Consider the following 24424-nt stretch of genomic DNA (forward strand, 5'->3'; position numbering starts at 1 on the left):
ATATGAAGGAAAGGGAGCTGTATGAGGAGTAGAGCAGGCACTTTTAGAATGAGAAAGAGGATGGAAGAAGTAGATGGCACAACGTCAAGTGAGTGGATGATGGTTGCTACCACCTGCAACTGGATTCCAGGCAGTAAAGCAATTAAAGTTATAGAGTGCAAAGAGTGTGTGCAACAACACAAATTACTGATATGTTACATGGTGCTTAAGGAGCTGGTGGTGAAGAAGAGGACCTATGCACCTAGGAAGAAAATATGGAAGCCGAAAAAACAAGCAGTAAGGTATGGTTTCTATAGCAATTTGAGTAGAGTGGTGGCTGAACTGGGAGCTGTTGACTGAAGTGTTAATGAACAGTACAGAGCTCTCAAGAACAATCTCCTGAGAGTTCCTGATTCACTGTGTGAATGTACAAGGCCCCCCCCCCCCCAGATATAAAGTAACATGGTGATGGGATGAGGGTGTAGAAGCTGCAGTTAAGGAAAAGTGAAGGCTTTTCCAGCAATGGGAAAGGTATGGTAACAAAGAGGAATACTTGGCTGCCAAGCATAGGGCTAGAAAAGAGGTATACAGGGCAAAATCTGAGTCTCAGACACTTTTGGTGGATAACCTGAATACTGTTATGTGGAACGGAAGAATATGATATTGAAGGTGGCAAATAAGATGAAGAGGGAAAAAAAATATATAGGTGAGCAATGTGTGCAGAATGATGAAGGAAGGTAGTGGTGAACAGTAAGGATACTAAAGATGTCCAGAGAGACCATTAGAACTGAGTGCTGAATAAGGAGTTTGACTGGAACAGGGAAGGTTTGGTGTCAGTGAATTCAATGTTTGGCCCATGGCCTATGATTAATGCTGCTACTGTGAGCAGGGCAATAAGCAGGATGCAGGTGGGGAAGGTAACAGGTGTGTCTGGGTTGACTGCTGAAATGCTGAAGGCCTCAGGGGATATAGGAGTGGGGTTAGTTACTGATTTGACAAATGTGATTATATATAGTGTGTGTCATCCCAGATGACTGGCTGGAGAGTGTGATTGTAAATGTGTACAAGGGAAAGGGTGATGCCCTGAAGAGAGAAAATTATAGAAGTATTTAACTTTTGGGCCTCATAATGAAGATAATGGGAGAGTTCTAGAAGGTATGATTAAAGAATGTGTGAATACTGATGAGACAGCTTGGGTTTATACCATGCAAAGAGACCACTGATGCCATATTCATTGTTCTACAGCTTCAGGAAAAATATATAGGAATCTGTACCTTGCTTTTGTTGATTTTAATAAAGCCTTTTACATAGTCCCTAGGGAGGTGGTAAAGTGGGCAATGAGGAAGCTTGGGATCGAGGAGTTGCTGGATGGAATGGCTATGGTTGTGTATGTGGGTGCTCACACTCAGGCAAGAACAAATGGAGAATTGAGTGATGAGTGTTCCTTGAATGTTGGTGTGCACTGGTGGTCTGTCTTGAGCCCCATATTGTTTATCATGGTGCTTGAAGCCCTCTCCCGTGACTTCAGAAATGGACTCATGTGGGAGATGAATGATAATGATTTCCGTGTTGATTGCAGAGCATGAAAGGGAGGCAGAAGAAAAATTTAGGAAATGGTGAGATGGTACGGGGCACAAAGGCTCTAGAGTAAATGTAGCTAAAACAAAGGTGATGGTATCTTGGGTTGGTGGCGGTACTGTCAGAGGCGGAGGCTGAGGGAGAGTGGCCATGTGCAGTTTACCAGAAGGGTGTGGGAAGTACTGTAACTCTAAGGCTGGATGAATCACTCTGGCATTTTAATCAAAGGTAAATAATGAAACACCTATACTGCATAATTATACCATGGTGCAATGACGAGTATCTTCCAGTCCAGTGAGATGACACTGCAATCATACTGCCTTAGTTCTGTAGGGGGTGAATGAGTATACAGTATTCAGCATATCATTATCCAACTGTAATTCTATCTTGTGCAGTGTTTGCTACAAGTGGGTGCACAAGAGATGTAGTGGTATCAGAGGCAGACTGAGGGATAATGCTGCTTTCATGTGTGCAATGTGTAGCAGAAAGCGTGTGGAGTTTGTCAGGCATGAAAGGATCTTGATGGTGTCATGGTAATGTGACATTGCTTCGAGTATGGAGTAATTATTTGACGATGAGTATAATTGATGAAATGAGAGAACAGGGGAAGAGTAAGTGGCTGAATAAGCTTATCAGTGATCTGAAAGAGGCAGGAAGAGACAGTGGAAGTATAAGTACAGTGCCTTGTGAAGAAATAAAAAAGAGAATGAGAGAATGGGACACAGAAATGTGGAAGCAGGAAATGAGTGAAAAAACAAGTTTGAAAATATATTAAGAATGGAGAAGAGAGATTGGAGGACAAGAAAGGGTAAATGATAGTAAAACAGCTTCAGTAATATTAAATGTAGGACAAACAATTAAAGTTTGAAGGATAGGAATAGGTTTAAAAATGAAGAGACAAGTTGTGAAATGTGTGGAGAAGAAAGAGAAGACCTGAAGCACATCATTATGTGGTGTCCAGCTTATGCAACAGAAAGACAGATATGTGCAAGACTTCAACGCCTTTATGAAGAAGAGGAACAAGTTATAGGAAAATTTTTATTCGACAGTGACAGTATAGAAGAGACAAAGAGAACACAACTCAATTTTTGGAAAATAAAGGAAAGAAGGGTTCAACAACATAACTGAGAAAAAAGAAAAGAAATACAGACTGTAGAAGGAAAGAAAACAAAGAAGAAAAAGCAGGAAAGAATAATAACACATCAGGAGTGCAGCTGCAAAGGCAATACTCCCGCATATCAACTGAACTGGATGAGCAGCAGCAGCAGCAGCGGTGGCAGCAGCAGCAGAGAAGTTTAGAAATGTACAGAAGAAATAAATCACAGATAACAGAAGAAAAATTCTCTAATAATACACCAGCATCAGATATACTCTTCAAATGTACAACTATACAGATTTATAAGAAAACGATGTGAGGAAGAAAATGAAGATCTAGATCATTTCTTGCATTCTGTCCACTGTATAAATCAGTGAGAGAGAAAAATCCATTGTTTAGACAACCACACGAAGAAAAGGCTGAGCTCTACAATTTCCTCATATTATGTATATTAGTAGCTGCAAGTATGGCTGGTCCAACTCTATGTCAGCACTGTGATAAGGGGTAGGAAGTCTCCTCTAAATGGGTGGCTTGTGACTTATGTGAGAAATGGTGTCACAGAAAATGTGTATCTCCAAGATGTTAAGGATGCTGACCTAGGCAAGGTAGACTGGATGTGTAAATTATGCACAAAAACTGTGACTGAATGCTATTGTGAGCATAGAAACCTAAGAGAGATGGTTAAGAAACAGGAAAAAGAAAATGAAATGTTAAAAAGTGAAAATACAGTGTTGAGGGAGAAAGTGGAACATGGTGGACTGACTCCTGTAGATATTTGTGAAAGTATGTTTAAGTTAGTAGTAAGTACTGAGAACTTGTATCAGAAATTGGATGATGTAAAGGATGAGGTAATTACTACTATGGTTACTCTACAAACTAGTGCACTCGATGATGGTTATACTAATGCTGATGATAATGAAGTACCTACTGCTGTGAGAGAAATAAAGAGAAGGAAAACTCTGTTGGCTGATATGAAGGATGAGATTATTAACTCTGTTGGCTGATATGAAGGAGGAGATTATTAACTCTATTGGCTGATACGAAGGATGAGATTATTAACTCCATGGTAAATTTGCATGCCAGCACAAAGAATGAGGGTAATGGCAGTGGTGGCATCACCTATGCAGCAGTTACTAAGAAGAAAAATCTACTTGTTGCTAAATCTACTGATAAGGAATGTGGTGCAACTAATAGAAAGGAGGAGCTTGCTGGAATACTGAAAGAAATACCTGTGGTTGATACAAAGTTCACTAATGATGGAAATGTTATTACTGTATGAACTTTGGTAGTGAGTCTGAGAGGGAAACTGCAGCAAGGAGCATCAGTAATGGAACAGAAAACATGAAAATGAAATTCACAAAGAAGATCTCTCCAAAAATCATGGTATGCACTGTCTCCAAGGAGGAGAATAAGGATGACATCATGGATTATCCGATTGCAAAGAATGGGTACTTACAGAAGGTTGATGATGTGCATAACAAAATTAAGCTAGTATTTAGTAAACCAGCAGTTGGAGAGACAGTGCACTACTGGTACATACTGAAATGCTCACCAGAAATAAGAAAGATGATACATAATCATGGGGATGTTGTGTGCTTGAAATGGGCCAGATATATGGCCAGAGACAGATATCATGTTTTTAACTGGTACCACTGTCAAAGATATGGGCATACTGAGGAAGATTGTAAATTTAAATGGAATGGTGATGCTGCTAGTTGTGCTAAGTGTGCTGGGGATCATCAAACCAAAGACTGTACCAATGACTGTGTTAAATGTATTAACTGTATCAGGCACTCATGAACTGAAACAAATCATGTAGTGAATAGTAGAGGTTGTAAGTCACTAGAACTGGAACTTAATAAAATTAGAGATATGACTAACCATGGATACTAGAAACACCAATCATATTCAATGTGGATTTATAAATATACACTCTGTTGGTAATAAAACTATTGAAATATGGGAGCTAATTACTGAGAAGGCTTTTGACGTCTTTGCTGTAGCAGAAACATGGCTAAATGATTTTGATTGTGCAAAAATCCATGAAATGAATCCTACTACTCACATTTTCATGTATATTCCTAGGGTCAGCAGAAAAGGAGGAGGAGTAGGGATATTTATATTGAAGAAATATTCTCACATACAGTTGCTGGTCTCTCCAAAATTTAACACATTTGAACATACAATGGTGACTTTTATGATAAACAGTAATCAAAAGCTAAAATTTACAGTAGTTTATAGACCTCCAGAGATGAATCGAATATCTTTTATTGTTGACTTTAGAACATATTTAGAGGGAATAGATCACTTAAATAGGTGGATCTTTATTTGTGGAGATATTAATTTATGGATTGATGATAACAATGATCATCATTGGAAAGAATTTATTGATATGATGGACTCTCAGCAATTTGCAAACAAAGTTAGTCATATAACTTCATGTTCTGGCCATATGCTGGATTTAGTCTTTTGTGATAGTGAGTTAGAAAAAATTTGACATCTTGCAGTGGAGCCTGACTTCTCTATTTCTCCTTATTACAAACTGGTTACTTACGGTATTGATGTTTGTAAGGGTAAGTAGATCAAGAAAACTATAACTTTCAGAAGTAAAAGAAATTTTGACTATAGAGTATTGGTTCATAGAATACTTGATAGAATGTCAGAGGATATTCATAATTTTTGTACACATACAAATAGTATTATAATACAAAAGGGTGAATGTCTGAGTTGTATGATCTTATTATAAAAAGGTGCACTACAAAGCAAATATGAGAACATGTGTCCAGTGATAGAGAAAGAGGTTATTGAGAAGGACAACACCTATGGTTTAACTCTGAGGTTGCAAATGCTAGTAGAATTAGAAAGCGTAAGGAAAAACTGTGGCGTACTTTACAAATGGAGGAATCCAGGAGAGGGTACATTAATGCAAGGAATGAGGTAAATAAACTAATAAGGAGAAGAAAATGAATGTATTTTAGATAGAAAATTGCTGTAGCAGGGTCAGATGTGAAGAGACTGTATTGTCTTATTGCCAACTTGATAGGGCATATAGGAACAAAGAAGCTTCCTGATAATTTCTCTGATGCGGACTTAGCAAATAAATTAATGAAATATTTTGATGAGAAAATCTTAAGTATTGTCAACAGTTTCCAAGGTGTAGGACCTATGGTCCACCAAGTGCATTTGCCAAACATCCCATCTATTGGTTTGTGTAGCTTTAAGGAAGTTAGTTTTGTGAAATTAGAGACCTTGATGAAGAGTTAAAATGAGATATTGTTATACTGAACCAATCCCAATGTCGGATATAGCTAACAAGGAAGGCTTCCCTAGTCTTGTGCAGTTGATCATGAAAATTGTGAATTTAAGTATTACTGAATATGTGTTTCCACAAAGTGAAAAGCTGGCAATTGTCAAGCCTACTTTAAAGGGCAATGAAGATCATCAGAGTTTCAGCTCCTATAGACCAGTTTCAAATCTGCCATATATGTCCAAAATTATTGAGAATGTTGTACTTGATCAATTGATGGAATATCTGGTGAACATTAATGTATTACCAGATAATCAGTCTGCTTATAGGCCATTGTACTCAACAGAAACATTATTGTGCAGTGTCACTAATGATCTACTAGGATGGATGGATGAGGGAAAATGCAGAGTCTTAATACAGGTATTATTAGATTTAAGTGCTGCTTTTGACACAGTAGTACATGAGTTATTGTTGGAAGATTTGAGGGCTATAGGAGTGACACAAAGGGCACTCAGTTACTTGGAAAGTTATTTAGACAAGTTACTGTGTACAGGTGGGACACTCTTTTTCTGAACATGGTACACTTAGAAGAGGTGTTCCCCAAGGCAGTGTACTGGGACCTGTACTGTTCTGTATTTACACTATTGAACTTTCACTTTTGCTGAGGGAACATGGAGTGACCTTTAACCATTTTGCTGATGATACTCAGTTTTTCTTGTCTATGAATAATGTACTAGACACTGAAACTCTGTTGACTAGGATTATGGGAGATATCAAGAAATGGATGGATAGTAAGCAACTAAAACTGAGTGAAAATAAAATAGAATGTTTGATTATTGGTAACTGGGGTGTCTTGTGAGGGTTGAATGGTTTGCAGGGTTTTAATGGAAATATTGTCAATATATCTGAGAAGGTCAAGGACTTAGGTGTGATTACTGATAAACATATGAATTTCAATGAACAAATAAATGGAACTGTAAAAGTGGCACGACTTAACTTACGAAATATTGCATTTATATAAGCAAATATTTGGATAAACATCATGTTAAGATGCTTATACATAACTATGTCATTAACAGATTAGATTACTGTAATTCTCTGTACTACAATTTGCGTGAATATCAACTGAAGAAAATGCAAAATTATTATGAACAAAGCAGGTAGATTAATAATGAATTTGCCAGCATATGAAAGAACTACACCAGTTCTCACTGAACTAAACTGGTTGCCAGTTAAGGCTAGAATCATAAAATTTGTGTTATGACATATGTGGCAATGAAGACTTGGAAACCAGAATCATTCATTCATTGCCAGACGCCATGTATCCCAAACGGGGTGGCCAAGGGCTTAGAGTTGTTTTACAGGGAAGGGCACTAATCCTCCACCAACCCCACTTGACATGTAGGGAGAGTGAACCAGAATACTTGAAGAAATTATTACAACCATTTGAATTACAGACAGATACTGTAGTAAGACAGGCTTCTGATAGCTATAGACCAAGGTGTAACAGACATTGGTTTTAGAGCCTTTAAAAATTGTGTTCCAAGACTATATAATAGACTACTAGGTGCTGTTAAGAGTAGTAATAATGTGAATCTGTTTAAAAGGAGACTAAAAACATTCTTGTTTGGTGACTGCTATGATATGGAGGACACGTACTGTACATGTATTAGAGATTATGTATTATGAAATTTTGTAAAGTGAACAGTATTAAATTGATTGGAGACTTTATTGTGTTATTATGAGTAAGTCAATACGACTGTGTTGTTTACTATAAAGTGTCAGGGGATTATTAGCCTAATATCTTATGTCAAGTGTATCGTATTATTGAAAGTGGGCACTATTGAATCGGAATTACGATTATAGTTCTTATAACTTTTAAGTAAGTATAACCATGTTTTTTTACTATTAAGTTTTACTAAGTTTTATTATTACCTAGTCCTAGATTTATGATCTTTAATATTTTTATAATGCAATAATTGTATCAATGTTATACTTTAGTAAAACCACTCCTGTATGTAAAACGTCATACGAATGCTTCTGTATTTCATTATATGGACTGTAACCTATTTTTTTTTTTTTTATATCAAAGGGTATGTGGCTACACAAAATAAGTGTGGCCACACAACTGTGGCTGAAGAAGGCGTGTGGCACAACCACTGGGCACAACCCACCACCTTCTTTTGTTGTATTAGTACCTTTTACAATAATAAATATTTCAATTCAATATTGGCGGCTCTGCAGAGCGCCACTCAATGTTGGTGAAGTGGAGCCTGATAAACCAAATAAAGATAAAATGTGGGTGGATAAACTTTTATTTGATGAGAAACTCATAGAAGAAAAAATCTACCAAAAGCTAAACAGAACACATTAAAACTATAACTTTCTCAACAATAAAATAATATTATCAAAAGTACGCCGTTGGAGAGGTTACACCCCTGAAGTAAATACAAAAAACGGAACCGAAAGGAACGAGCAGCTGAACGCGTTGCAGTTGTCTTTTGTTTTTCACTTAAAAAAAAAAAAAAATAAATAAATAAGGCGACGGGAAGTCGCACGACTGCATAATCTTGTACAAGCTGTTAGTATGAATGCCCCACCAACATTCGAATCGTTTCTTCTTTTCGATGGAGAAAAGAAGATCATCAAAGAAGTTGATACGAAGGTAAGTGTGTAACGTCGGAGGGAAGAGAAGGATGGAGTAATTGTTGACGTGTGGCTGCACTGGACCCGTATTTGTGTACTATTATAACAATCAGGGATGCATTCATCCTACCCTAAAGCTAACGTGATTGCTGGTGAACTGACCACTAGTCTTTTGATATGGTGATCATGATAACTTTGCTCGTTATCTGCTCGCTAGCAAAACGGCGGGTTGGCGAGAGGTGATCAGCAAGCGAGACAATGCTTAGTAAAACTCATTGGAAACAGTGAAACTGCAGAAGAGATTACAAGCATAAAATTTCCAAGTGTATATTTTTCCCAATAAACCCTGCTGTAATTCTCATTAAGACAGCTTTAAAAGATGCAAAAATGGATAATTATGAAGATACTGGCTATACTGTACGGTAAGTCCATCAGTTTTATATGCAGACTGTGGCAAGTGGCTTCCCACCATGTCAGACTTCATGATTGATTTGGCTCCATGGTCAGTCTGTCACTAATCCTTTATCCCCACAAACCCAACCTAATATGACCCACTCAAACCTTATCGAACCAAAATTTAATTTTACCTAACGTGTACTGTTCTGCGATGTCAGAGAGGCCCAGTAGACTGGAATTCTATTGGCGCACTTCAGTACTATCACCTGAACAACACCAGCCTCTCTGTAGAAACTACACACAAAGACTTGGGTATCTTGGTTGACAGTTCACTGAAATTTCATTCGCACATAAGAAATACTGTAAAAAAGGCAGCAGGCCTGTCAAATAATTTACGTAAGTCCACCTTCTGTTGAGACTGAGATTTTATGTTGACTTTATTCAAATCCCACATCAGACCCATCATGGAGTTTGGCTCCACTGTATGGAACACAGGCTACCACGGAGATCAGAGGCTCCTGGAGTCTGTACAGCGCAGATGGACTAAGCAAATCAATGGCCTGTCCGAACTCAGTTATACTGACCGTCTGAAAAACCTGGGCCTGTATTCTGTAAAAGGGAGACTGATCAGAGCTGACCTCATTAAATGCTGGAAAATTTTCCATCGCCAGTCCCCAATTGCACCGCCTGAGCCTTTTTTCTCTTCCTTCATTAACTCACACCAGGGGCCATAGATTCAAGGTGGCCAAGCCCCGCACTTCTGCCGAGTGTAGACACAGGTTTTTCAGCATCAGATGTATAGACCTCTGGAACTCTCTCTCAGATGATGCTGTTAGCGCTGACTCAGTTGTATCATTTAAAAAGTCCCTCCGCTCACAACTAGGTCACATCCTGTTCGACTATATTGAATAACTAAGACTCTTAATTCGAAGTCCTTCAAGTAGTGCAACTACCGTGCATATGGCACAAAACTCAGCCTCTAATCAATAGTCTATTCTGATGATGATGTATATAGGAAACGGGGCTGGCATGCCAGCAGGTATGGGCTGCCCTACTTCTTGAAAAGCAGATTCCTACCGAGCCATACTGTTAATTGTAGTAGGGTAGCCAACCACGTGAGTAAACTAACTTGAACCAGTTGGGGATGAATGAGTTTCAGGTCTAAATTGACCTACTGCCCACTATAAAATGCCACTGCTGATGTCAAAACCTAGCTTTGTGCTTGAGTAACATTATTTTTGCAGGATTTGGTGTAATGAATGAATTATATATTCTTTAGTAATATAAATTATATTTTCCCAGAATCTGGGTGTCATAAATGAATTTACAGTTATGAAAGATAAACCTGACAAAATTTTTGTCATTTGTTATTGGGAGCTCTCATGCAGTTTGTCCTGAACTTCAGTACTGGGTATCAGTATTATTTTGGAAGTACATCCAACTAATGGGGACAAAAATCAATATGTTCACCAGTTTCATTTTTCAGATTTAGGCAATTTTTTTATGCAAATCCATTGCAAATGCATTTTTCATTACCGGTACCTATGGGTAACGGTAAATGCACAGTTTAACTTAACCAGCAGAAAGACCAAACCTTTTAGCTTCTTATCACTACAGTTTGTTTTTCATGTTTTTCTGATTATTTTTTATGGTGGTAAATAATTTTTTCATGGTGATTTTTCTTTCTTCATTTTGATCTTTGTTTCCCCAACACATGTTGTTTCTTGGCTGTAATGGGTGATACTAACTAAAAGCTACGCAACTGTATCAAAATTAATTTGGGTTTTCCATGTCAGGGTGTTTGGTTAAATTACTGTTCATTACCCGGTACATTAGGATAGAATGGGTTAAGTTAGGATAGGTTAGGTTAGGTTATTTTTAGTTAGGATATACCTGTATTGCTTTGTTAGGTTAAATTAGTTTAGATGGTATTTTTTTTATAGAGCTCACAAATGTCAGATGGTTTTTCTCGTGTGTTCAGTGACATGTTCTGATCAGAATAGAGGGGGGGGGGCTTCTCTGTGGCATTTCCATTAGAAATTTGTATTTAACCCCTCAGTGGCCGAGCCTTTGAAATTCGTCGGGACCCACAGGCCAGCCCGGGCATCAGTTTTCCAGATTTCAAAAACTGATTTTTTTTTTCTTGGTAAATTGAAGAGAAATGTCTGGTGCACCTGGCAATGCAATTGTTAGCTTCCTAGACCCATCCTGTGCTTCACAATGAAGCTCGAAAAATTTTGCCAAATGACAGCATATCTACATCTATCTATCTATCTATAGCCCGACGCCCTAGTCCCGCAAAGGGATGCTGACAACACGCCTCCAATTCGCTCTGTTACCCACCATTTGACTGCCCTCCCCCCAACTCACTCCCCCCTCCCTCATATACCTCTCAACTCCATCCCTCCATCTCATCCTTGGTCTCCTCCTCCCTCTCCGTCCCTCCACTTCACCTTCGTACACCCTTTTAGTTGGTCTTTCACTCTCCAAATGTCCAAACCACCTCACTGTATTTCTCCTAATTTTCTCAGTCACATCCACATCCACCCCATAACATTCTTTCACTTCTTCATTCATCACCCTGTCCCTTCATGTCACTCCACATGCTCCTCTCAGGTAACTCAGGTAACTTGTTCCCCTCTAGGAAGGTCCACGTCTCGCTTCCATACATCAGGGTAGGAATCACAATACTATCATGCAGTGACTTCTTAACCTGTTAACTGCGCATGGCGGTTTTGTGGAGGTGTCTGATGTGCAGACATAGGGGTAAAAATGAAATTTCCCAAAGGCCAAATTTTGTCTTAGGTATTGAGAGAACACATGCCAAAGTATTTAGTAACGAAATATTAGCTTAATATTTACCTTGGTAAAGCCATGGATGAACATCGAAGTGTCTGATACTCTATTGGAATATATGGTTTTCATTTTCTTTTTTGGTTTCGGTTTCGGTTTTGAAAGCTCCAACATGCATGCATGGGTCAGCCTTGGTCACCATGGCACTATATTCGAAATTCACCTGCGTAGCCAGGGCTGTATTGAGCAGTCGTGTTCGGAACAACCTAGGCTGTATAGAGCAGTCAACTGCTCTATAGAATGAGTCAACTGTTTGGACAATAAAGAAGGCAGAATGTAGCATATGGGAGGCAGTGAAGGTTTGTGCACCAGACTGCTGAAGTGTCTCCACCTACCCCTTTGCTTGTCAGGTTTCAGTGTTAAATTTCTTACATTTTTGTTGTTTTTCATACTTTATGCTAGTTTATAAGGTGTATGTAGTGCATAAACAGTATTATTCAGATGTAATATACTTAGTAGACATGCGTAATTGTGCACACAAGGGCAGAATGTATACGCGAATTTACCACATACGCGAAGGGTCTGGGAACGTAACCCTCGCGTGAATTAAGGGCTTACCAGTATACTTACTTAGCGATATTAAAGAAAGCCACCTGAATGCCTTCGATAGTGTTTATTGCTGATCCCTCTGACTGGACATGACATCACCACACCAAACAAACTCAAATGTATTCATTTTAAAACCATAAATAGCAGTGGAAGTCAAACTGGCAGCGCTGAAACCTAATTGGGGGACTTCACCTCCAGGACCGCCCACTTATCTAATTTAGTGTAAAGTAAGATGTGCATTACATAAAACTGGTGCCAGAACATTATCATGCGTTAAGAACATTTGTTAATCATTGGCGCAGTCGTCACCCGACCATGCGATGGCGAAACGCTCACTCAGGCTAGTAAGCACATGACTGTGCTTGACAGGGGTAATAGCAGGGGTCTTGGGTGAAGCCATGGTGGTGCTGTAGTATTCCATGAGACCAAATAGAAATCCAGACGGACGAAGAGGCAACTGATGGGCATGGCAGAGCGCAGGAGACTGAGGCAGTTCAGCTGGTCTCTCTGGCGGCGTGCGGTTTGAAATGTCAAAGTGGCAGGGATAACCATGCCAAAAAAGGTAAAAGGATATAGATTTATAAATGTCAAAACAACAATTTGTCGAAAAACGATTGGTCGAAAAACGAGGGCTTGGTGTATTGTGATACCAACTCTAACGTATGGTAGCGAAGTTCCAACCTTGTTGGAAGGACACAAGTCAAGGGTGAGAGCAGTGGAAATGAGTTACTAGAGAGGAGCTTGTAGTTTTACGTGGCGAGACAGACTGACAAATAAAGAAGTGAACGAGCATTATGTGGATGTGGATGTGATAGAAAGCATTAGGAGAAATACATTGAGGTGGTTTTGCCATGTGGATAATGAGAGACTAATGAGGAGAGTGTATGTGAGTGAGGTGGAGGGGAGGAGAGGGAGGGGGAAGCCGAGGATGAGATGGAGGGATGGAGTGGAGAGGTATATGAGAGAGGAGGATGTGAGCTGGGGGGAGGGCAGTGAAATGGCGGGGACAGGGTGACATGGAGGTGATTTGTTTGTGGCCACCCTTTACGGAATTAAGGCGTCTGGCAATAGATGGATGGATAGGTCTAGACTGGTTCAACAAACATTCCCAGTTGATATGTGATTGAGCCTAGTGTTAGTTCAGTGGTACTCAGATTGTCAGAAGTTCTTATCCCAAAATTGTATCAGAATTTTTATTGGAAACACTCGAGTTTTTCATTATTTTTGTACAGTAGTTGCTAGCAGCACCCATATAATAGACTGAACCTAATTTTGATGATCATACAATTGGCCGACCCTGGACAGAAATGGATTTATCCCAGCAAAATTTTAAGCTGCTCTGTAACACTGTGGAGACTTAAGTTATGAATTATGATGGATTTAATTTTAAACTAAAGGGGGATGGGGGATGACAGTTGGGTACAGAAAGTGAGAAGTGTGAATACTGGGAGTAGGTTTGCAAGAGGCAGACCATAAAAGACCTGGGATGAGGTCACAGAATGTGACCTCTCAAGAATAAGGGACTGAATAGGGAGGCCGCTAGGGATTGAGCAGCATGGAGAGCCACCAGTAGGTGACCAGTGTTGACACATGCAAGCATGTTTATAAACAAAACAAACCAAACATTGATTGATAAAACTAAAAAGTCTGCTAGTTTCTAATAGTGATGATAATAGTTTTTATATGGCATATATAGTAGTATGTGCTAAGTATATGATTTGCACCTATCCCCAGGTGCCAAATGCTGCCATCTACACCATTAACAAGGAAGATCACACCCTTGGTAACATGATTCGCATGCAGTTACTCAAGGATCCCAATGTCATGTTTGCTGGATACAAGAACCCCCACCCTCTGGAGCACAAGGTTGTCCTCAGGATCCAGGTTTGTAATTTTTGTGACACTGTTAATTGACATAATTATTTAGCTGCAATAAATTCCCTGTAGAGTGCTCTGACATTGTGAGATATTTGGTATGTTAGATGTAACTTTATATACTATTGCAGCCTCAGAAATTCAGACCTCTAAAAATCAGAAACATCAAAATTTTGAATATGATAGTATAGACAGCTCACTTACAACACTGAAAGTATATAATATGGTAGGTTATGTACTTGGTTAGGCCATCAAAGATATTGAAAGGCAGTTATATTCACTAGAATTATAGGGCAAAGACCCAAATATGGCATTATATGACACTGGATATATCTGCTATGTGACTGGTCAGAGGCTTACTGGTGTAGGGTGATGGTATGATATGGATGATGGTGTGAGTGACTGTCTAGTTCTCTAGGTGATGATGTGGTCTGAGTGATGATGTGAGGTGAAGGCCTTATCAGTGGTGTGGGTAATGGTCTAAGTCAGGGGTCCCAACAGGGGGGAGAGATTACCCCTGGGGAGAAATTTGGACAGTTTAGGAAGGGAATTGATAGGTAAGGCCAAAATGGCAAAAGTTGCTTTTTTGATGAGTTATTGGTTAAAGTTTTGATATACAGGCATTCCCTGCTATATGATCCATCGCTACACAATACCCCACCATAGTGACATGAAAAACTATATGATCCATCGCTACACAATACCCCGCCATAATGACATGAAAAACTATATGATCCATCGCTACACAATACCCCGCCATAGTGACATGAAAAAATTAACACCCTTCCCAGCCTATTGTTGGCCAGTCCCTGGTTATGCGATGGGTTTGGTTTTATTGAACTGATTTTGATTATATTTTAGACTTAAATTTTGTGTTTAGGTTGATTTATAAAATGTTTCTAGACTCAGATTAATGTGTTTTAGTCATAGATGAGGTGAACATTGTCATTTTTGGGTACAGTTTACTAAGTATGATTTTTTTCCACATTTTTCATGATTTCCAGATTTTATTTTTGGGTTTAGGTGAGTTATAAACTGCTTTTAGGCTTAGTGTAGCCTGTTTTAAAGCTATTTGGGGATTTAGGTTAGCTAGAAACTTGTTTTTGGACTCATTTGAGTGGGTTTTGGATGTGGTTGGGGTGGGGTAATCCCAAGGCTCCCAAATGCACCCCTATACTTTCTATGTTATAATGTCCCCGTTTAACGATACCCTGGCTGAACCATGGGTTTTCCCAAATGAATCTCATTGTTATAGTGGGGACAACTTGTATTTTATGATCAAATGCATTCTGGCTTCTAATATGGGCTTTTTAACCCGAGGATTGTGAGCCACAGCTCAGCCTGGGAAGCACCGCGTTGCGAGCCACAGTGTAGGCAGTGCTAACCTTCCAATGGCTGTGCATCACTGCTAACTACTCCATCCCTATGCAAACTTACGCCTGGCGCTACACGAAGACGTAGGGAGAGTTTTTTTTTTTTTTTTTTTTTTTTTTTTTTTTTTTTTTTAAATAATAAATCAGATGATGCCGTGGATGTTTATCAGCAGTCGAGCAGGGCAGTACTCCCAAGGATGGAAAGCTGATGACAGGGAGAGCTGGAGCTCCTGTTTCATCAGCCCTCGGGACTAGTTCCTGACGATCCCCCTTTGCTGAACTCTTTCAGTGTCTCATTAACACAGAGAGTAGGCCAGCATGCTCTCCAGTACAGGTTTCACTAACTGTCGACACCAAATTACATGCACACGACACACTACGCTTCCTTTTAAAAATTTCAAAATTAAAAGTAAAATAGCATCAGGAAATCAGGCCTCGGAGTTCCCAGGGGGGGGGGGGACCATAATTCCCCCACCATCAGCCCCTCTTCTTGTGACGGCTCCGAGAGATGCCTGGAACCACTGTCTGACTCACTTCTTCTTCATTTCTGCAACATTCATGGCCTTTCCTCTAACTTTCTCTCCGTCGAACACCACCTCTCCTCCACTAAACCTCACCTTCTCCTCTTGACAGAGACTCAGCTGTCTGAGGCAACTGACAGCAAACCCTTTTCTGTTTCCTTCTACTTTCTCTTTACTCAGTTGAAAGCCAAAGGTGGATATTGTGTATATGCATGCAACGATTTATCTTTCTTTCGTGTTCCTGAACTTGATTCTTCTGAATTCTCTACTTTCTGGCTTCGGCTTTCTTGTCATTCTCTGGCAAAATATATCTGTGCTGTTCACTTATCCCCTGACTCTACTATCAAAAATTCTTCGACTATCTTCTACGATGGAACACATTCTATCCATTTCTCCTTTCTTTGAAATCTCCATTCTAGGAGATTTAAATGTTCACCACCACCTTTGGCTCTCCTCTCCTTTCACTGATGCTCCTGGTGAGCAAGCCTACATCTTTTCTATCCTTAATGACCTAAAGCAGCTTGTACAGCACCCTACCAGTATCCCTTACTGCCTTGGAGAGAGGTCCAACATACTTGACCTCTTCCTTACAACTAATCCTTCTGTTTACACTGTTAATCTTTCCTCTCTGTTGGGCTCCTCGGATCACAACCTAATTACCTTAACCTGTCCTATCGCTTCAGTACGGCCTGTGGACCCTCCAAAGAAATGTCGTCTATGGCACTTTGGAGCTGCAGAGTGGAAGGCCCTTGGACAGTACTTCTTTGATTTTGCTTGGAATGATTATTGCTTCCATTGTCGGGAGCCATCTGAGTGTGCCTTATGCATTACGGAGGTTATTCTCTTTGGCATGGAAGCATACATTCTTTCTTTGACTAATGCAAGAAAGCCTTGGTTTAATCATGCTTGTTCTAATGCTGTCCGCAACAAGGAGAGGGCCTATAAAAGGTACCAGAACCAACCCACCTCTGAATGACAACTTGTTTATGTTTCTGCCCAAATTGTGTAAGTCTGTTCTTCACACTGCCAAAAATAATTTCATCCATACTATGCTCTCAACTCTCCAGCTCGAATTCTTCCCGCTCCTTCTGGCACCTTGCCAAAAACCTTTCTAACAACTTGACCTCATCATCCTTCCCTCCTGTTTTCTATTTTGATGGCTCTGTAACAGTTTCTTCTACTGATAAAGCAGATCTCTTCGCTCAGATTTTCTCCTCCAATTCCACCTTAGACGATTCCAGTGCTGTTCGTCCATCACTTCGCCCCTCAGACTTCTCCATGGCTGACATTAAAATTTCTTCAGCTGATGTATTTTCTGCCATCACTGGCCACAGTACTAACAAGGCGTATGGGCCTGACGGAGTCCTTCCTGTTGTCCTCAAGTACTGTGCTTCAGTGCTTACACTCTGTCTAGGTAAACTCTTTCACCTTTGTCTGTCAACTTGTACCTTTCCTTCTTGCTGGAAGTTTGCTCTCATTCAGCCAGTCCCAAAGAAGGGTGACCATTCCCAACCCTTAAACTATTGTTCAGTTGCTTTAACATCCTGTGTTTCAAATGTTTTTGAGTCAATTCCTAATAGAAAAATTTTAAAGCATCTTTCCTATCACGACCTTCTTTCTGATCGTCAGTATGGGTTCCGCCAGGGACGTTCCTCTGGTGATCTTCTCACTTACCTTTCAGACTCCTGGTCATCCTCCTTTGGGACTTTGGCGAAAGCTTTGCAACTGCACTTGACGTCTCAAAGGCTTTCTATCGAGTCTGGCATAAATTTTCAATTTCCAAACTGCCCTCTTATAGTTTCTATCCTTCTGTCTGTGCCTTCATCAATAGCTTCCTTTCTGGTCATTCTTTAGCTGCTATTGTAGACGGCCATCGTTCTTCTCCTAGATCTATCAACAGTGGTGTTCCTCAGGGCTCTGTCCTATCACCAACTCTCTTCCTTTTATTCATCAGTGACCTCCTAAGCTGTGCATCTAACCCTATCCACTCGTATGCTGATGATTCCACCCTTCACCTTTCCATTCGGTTCCCGCAACGTCCATCTCGGCAGTTACTTCAACAAACAAGGGATGAGGCTGTGGCACACCTAATGTCTGACTTGGCTCATATCTCTGACTGGGGTAAAAATAATCTTGTTGTTTTTAATGCATCAAAAACTCAGTTTTTACACCTATCAAACCGACACAATCTTCCACAGGAGTGCCCACTTGTGTTTAATAATATCCAGCTCAATCCTGCTGTCACGAATCAAATTCGCGACATTTCCCTTTTGTGAGAAGCCACGAACTATTAGTGGAAAACTCACTGTGTATCGTTCAGTTAACCGCTCATTCGGACGGAAGCTTTGTCAAATCAATTTTTCATTGTCATACGTGATCGTCTTTGTGTGAGACATTAGCGCTTCCGCTGAGCGATTTGTTTTGGGCGCGTTTCGCTCACTCGACCGTTAGAAAAATGCGGCCTAGTGCTCCGCTTTTGTTTCCCACGACTTATTGAGTCAAGCATTTGCTGTGACGGAGAGAGGTCTTGTGCTCCAGCAGTGTGAGAGGCCAGCTAGTACCCAAACTCCACTAGACCACAGTTATCCAGTGCTCCCACCTTAGTTGGTGATACACAGCATTCATTGACCAGTATTTCCTTTCGTTTTCCTAGTCTTAAGAGTTTAATTAAGGTGTTTTTTTCTAGGCGTAAGAATTTAGCTCTTGTGTGAGTGAGTGAGTGCGATCTCATTAATTTGATTTGAAATGTAACATTAAATTTATTTTTGTAATCAATAAATTTAACAGTTCTTTTTCTTGAGCTTAATGTAATGTAAACTCTTGTTTCATTTCTCCACAGTTAAGCTTATTTTCCATATAGCTCCTAGCTTGCATAAACGTTTTGCTATTCATAACTGGTACTTAGGCCAGTCTTGTGTATTAAGCTTAGAATCTGTTGTGCCTCCTAGGAGTTAAGCATCAGCAAGAACCTGATATTATTATTAGTATTAGTTATTTATTGTCAGGGGTGAAGTAACTTTCTCCAGAGGCTAACAGTACTAGTAATCAGCATTTGTGAGTAATTAGTCTCTGCTGTGTACTGTTGGGAAAGTTTATAAATTCTCGTTCTTAGAGAATCGTGTGAAGCAGGCCAGCATAAAGTAATCATTGATTGATGTAGTAAGACAATCATTGTCCCTGCTCTTCAATATTATTGAATATTATTATCAATTAAATAATATTGAAGAGCAGGGACTGTTAGCCTCTGGAGAAAGTTACTTCACCCCTGACAATAAATAACTAATACTAATAATAATATCAGGTTCTTGCTGATGCTTGACTCCTAGGAGGCACAACGGATTCTAAGCTTAATCCACAAGACTGGCCTAAGTACCAGTTATGAATAGCAAAACGTTTATGCAAGCTAGGAGCTATATGGAAAATAAGCTTAATTGTGGAGAAATGAAACAAGAGTTTACATTACATTAAGCTCAAGAAAAAGAACTGTTAAATTTATTGATTACAAAAATAAATTTAACGTTACATATCAAATCAAATTAATGAGATTGCACTTACTCACTCACACAAGAGCTAAATTCTTACGCCTAGAAAATAACACCTTAATTAAACTCTGAAGACTAGGAAAACGAAAGGAAATACTGGTCAGTGAATGCTGTGTATCACCAACTAAGGTGGGAGCACTGGATAACTGTGGTCTAGTAGAGTTTGGGTACTAGCTGGCCTCTCACACTGCTGGAGCACAGGACCTCTCTCCGTCACAGCAAACGCTTGACTCAATAAGTCGTGGGAAACAAAAGCGGAGCACTAGGTGCATTTTTCTAAAGGTCGAGTGAGTGAAACGCGGCCAAAACAAATCGCTCAGCAGAAGCGCTAATGTCTCACACAAAGACGATCACGTATGACAATGAAAAATTGATTTGACAAAGCTTCCGTCCAAATGAGCGGTTAACTGAATGATACACAGTGAGTTTTCCACTAATAGTTCGTGGCTTCTCACAAAAGGGAAATGTCGCAAATTTGATTCGTGACACCTGCATCATCTTTGAACATCCTTGGGGTTTCATTCACTCAGGACTTATCTTGGAAAAATCATATTGCATCTCTTGTAAAATCTGCTTCCAAGAGATTAAGGTGTGTTAAGCCGACTCCGTACCTTCTTTACCCCTGCACAGTTGTTGACTTTATACACAGGTTTTATTCGCTCCTGTTTAGAGTACAACTGTCATGTGTGGGGAGGCTTCCCACATACAGCTCTTCTCAATAGGGTGGAATCAAAGGCTTTTCGTCTCATCAACTCTCCTCCTCTTACAGGCTCCCTTCAACCTCTGTCTCTTCGCCACACTGTTGCATCTTTATCTCTCTTCTATTGCTGCTTCAATGGTCACTGCTTCTCTGAACTATCTGCTTGCATCCCTCCACCTCAACAATGTATGCTACCCGTCTAGCATCAAGCTCTCATCCCTTTTCTGTCCAACTCTCTAATGCAAGAGAACCATTACCCCCAATCCTTCAGTTATGCAACAGGTCAACTCTGGAACTGTCTCCCTCTGTCTGTATTCTCTACTTCCTATGATCTCCGGTCTTTCAAATGCAGTGTGTCCAGGCATCTCCAAATGAACAGATCTTGAATTTCGCTCTCTTTCATATTGTTTTTATTTTTTCTTGGAAGGAATGGTTTGCAGGTTCCTGGCCTTTGGTTCCTTCTTTCTTGCATAAAAAAAAACTAAAAAAAAAATCGCGACACTCCTATGCAAACTTACACATGGCACTATGCAAAGACGGAGAGAGAGATTTTTTTTTTTTCATCAGATAATGCCTTGGATGTTTATCTTCAAGTTTATAATAAACAAAGACTTTTTTTTTTTTTTTTTTTTTTTTTTTTTTTTTTTTTTACACCACGGGGTGAGATAAAAAAAGGTAATTGCGCAGTCCACGGGTTAACAGTGAAATATGAATTTTGATCCTCAAATAGCTATTATGGTTGGTAAAAGTACAACTCTCTATAATATTCCCAAAACTTTGGAAAATTCCCATAGTACTAGATTTCTTGCTGTTACACGTAAAAAAAAAAAATATTGCTAAATGGAATCGAATAACCATAATTTTGAGGTATTTAAAATAAGTTGTAAGAGGGTGAATTCCCCTTTTGCAGTTGGGGGGGGTAACCATCAAAGATTTTGTCGCAAAAATAGGGAATGACCAGGGAAAGCTTGTGAACATCCGGTTTAGGTGATGATGTGGTCTGGGTGATGGAGTGTGATGAAGGTATGGGTGATGGTTGGGGTGGTGGAACTTTGGAATGCTGAAACTTTGTGTGATACTGTAAGGGAGCTGGTTAATAAGAAAGGAATAGCTTGGTGGAATTTGGGGATTGAAAGAGGAGTGGAAGAAAAAAGAAAGAAGTCCATAGGGTGGATACAAGTTTTTCCTTTTCACACATGACAGTTAATGCACATGCAGTAGAGCTCTTTACCTTTTTAAAAGAACATTGTTTCATAGCTGTTGTCTTGTGTAATACAGTATTTTATTAGCATACAGTATTTACCTAAAATATTCAGCTTTTCTTGCATTTGTTCTGTATGTTATTGCAGACATCTGATGCCAGTTACACTCCCCATGATGCCTTCATGAACGCCATAACTGATCTCATCTCAGAGCTTTCTCTGCTTGAGGAGCGCTTCAGAGAGGCCATCAGAGAAAAGAAGGAGGGCTTTGACTAATCCATGTAATTTATTATCATCTTTAAACTCATTTCATGTTTTTCATTGAATACAGTACCCCCATATATATATATATATATATATATATATATATATATATATATATTATATATATATATATGGCTCTGGTTAGTACTTGGATGGGTGACCGCCTGGGAACACCAGATGCTGTTGGCATCCCTACGTGTCAAGTGGGGTTGGTGGAGGATTAGTGCCCCTCCCTGTAAAACAATTAACTCTAAGCCCTTGGCCACCCTGTTTGGGATACATGGCATCTGGCAATGAATGAATGAATATATATATATATATATATATATATATATATATGTATATATATATATATAAATGTATGTATGTATGAATGTACAGTAAGACCTCACTATGACGGACTAATCGGGGCCCAAACCATTCCGAAGAATGCAAAATTCCGATAAAAGTGACATCCAGACTTCCCTCTGCTATTCCAGACTTTTTCCAATATATCAGACATTAGTCCGGATCGCATGAACGTTTTTTAAACAGTTTTGACTACCACTGCAGTACTGTACTGTGTTTAACTTCACTACATTAATCATATGGTATAATATGTATAATAATTCTGTACTGCACACTGATAAACATGACTTTTATTTACCTTATTGTGGTGAACATAGCTGAAGTGGTCAGGCAGTCCGGACTGCTTCTGGCTTTATTGGACTTTTTCCAATATATAGAAGTTTAGTCCGGTAGCTCCTCGAGTCTGATAAAAGCGAATTCCGGTCTATTGAAGTCCATTATATCGAGGTTTTACTGTATATATGTATATGTATATTCAGTATACAGAAAATTTAGTGCAGAATTTAACATTTTTTAAATTATTATTTTTATTTTATTAATATGGTGGTTTACTTGTACCCTGTACTGTTTATGTGGGAAAACTCCTCTTTTGTTTAAATAACTCCTCTGCCCCAGGATAGTGGCATAGGAGTTATTAAAAAAAAAAAAAAAAGTATACGTAAAGCCTTTCTTGTGGCTGTGAGTGATAAAATAATGAAAAGGAAGTAAGAAAATCATATACTGTTCTCCATTTAAAGCATATCCTATGGCTTTGAGTTAGAAAAGTAGCACACAGTCAAGAAAAGTAGTGGGATAATTTTGGGCCAAAGCACTTGGCTGTCAGATGTGAAGGCATCACTGTCCAGTTCTCATTGTGTTAAGGATTGGCAGTACTGGACAGTAGGTAATGCATAGACTTGTAGGCAATATTGCTGTCTAGTTCTCGTGGTAAGGATTCAGTACTGTACAGCAAGTACCAATGATACATAGACCTGATTACAGCACCAATTTCTTTCAATAAATTTATTTTTAGCATCTTGTCCTATAAGACTATTATGTTGTACTGTACCTGGCTTATATTCTCACCAGTATTAATTTGTAGCCATACAACAGTATAAAAGAAACAAAGAAAGGCAGAAAGAGGGAGGGGTGAGTGAGCAAGATCAAAAGTTGACTGACAGTCTTGCATGGTTACACATGAGTCAGACAGACTGCCACCAAAGTGATAGACAGTACACTGTTGAGTGGAAGAGGTATCAGTCACACTTCCTTCTTGTGGCAAGAGCCATAATAGTAGTAATTGTATCATAAAGAGTGTCATTGGGCATTCAGTCTGTGCATGGAAAATGTGCCAACTTGAGAACATCACACAGGGGGCATGGGAGTAATATCTATGGATGATATTTTAAAGTGTCATGAGTTAAAAAGTATAATGCCTTTATTGTATAATGAATACTGGAACAAATAATGCAGTTTTAATGCTAAAAAGCAGCATTTATAACTTTTCCATAATCATTTCACTGTAATGTGTCTTTCCAAAGCTTACAAAATCTGTAGGCAGTAGCAAGAATTAAAAAAAGAAAACTATAGGGCATCACAGGGACAGTTTTATCGCTTTCATGACAATGGGCCAATCTTAGCCCCTTCAGACAGAGGCATGCATATTCAGTGTGTTCCACACAGATGCAGATTCCACAACAAACTGCACTAGATATGAAGATTTGAAACCTACACTCACAGCAAACACTGGGAGTTTTGAATCTGCCTACCTTACACAGTGTTTTTATTATTGACAAACCTTGAGATGACTTGAAATCCAGAGCTGAAATGCTGAAAGCACTGCAAATTTCACAGTGAATACAGGCAGAAATTTTCTTGCACATAAGCATTAATATGCCTGGAAGGTTTAAATTAAATATTACTGACTTGTAGTTTTGGAAAAAGATAAAAATAATTTGTATTGAATAGGTTATAGCAATACATTTAGATGTCACAAACATTTATGCTGCTGTATCAATTTTGTTGCAGTACTATACCGTATTATTATTATTATTATTATTATTTTTTTTTTTTTTCAGTCACGTTCCATTACTGTTTGTGTTCATTATGACCTGCACTAGATACAGATCAGTTCTCTGTATTTTCTGTCTTACAGTATTTACATTTAGAAACAAAACTATATGCAAAAGTAAATGCAGCCTAAGTACAGTAAATACAATATCAGTTTTAGTGAATACAGTGCCATATGTCAGTCATCAGATTAATTCTTTCCTTTC

At 39.2% G+C, this 24424-nt stretch overlaps 2 protein-coding genes across 2 annotated transcripts in view; one reads left to right on the forward strand and one right to left on the reverse strand.

Moving 5' to 3' along the window:
* Positions 1–24424, reverse strand: part of LOC145413801 (pancreatic triacylglycerol lipase-like) — a 76914-nt gene that overhangs the window by 23778 nt on the left and 28712 nt on the right. The window lies entirely within an intron of this gene.
* Polr2J (DNA-directed RNA polymerase II subunit RPB11) lies at positions 8450–21900 on the forward strand. Its single transcript, XM_080283471.1, has 3 exons — positions 8450–8565; positions 14079–14228; positions 21705–21900. The coding sequence occupies exons 1-3, from the start codon at positions 8488–8490 to the stop codon at positions 21831–21833; spliced, it is 357 nt and encodes a 118-aa protein (XP_080139597.1). The 5' UTR covers positions 8450–8487; the 3' UTR covers positions 21834–21900.

Source organism: Coenobita brevimanus, chromosome 97 (genome assembly GCF_032717465.1).
Source record: "Coenobita brevimanus isolate Jiangsu-jjx chromosome 97, ASM3271746v2, whole genome shotgun sequence".
Taxonomy (NCBI): domain Eukaryota; kingdom Metazoa; phylum Arthropoda; class Malacostraca; order Decapoda; family Coenobitidae; genus Coenobita; species Coenobita brevimanus.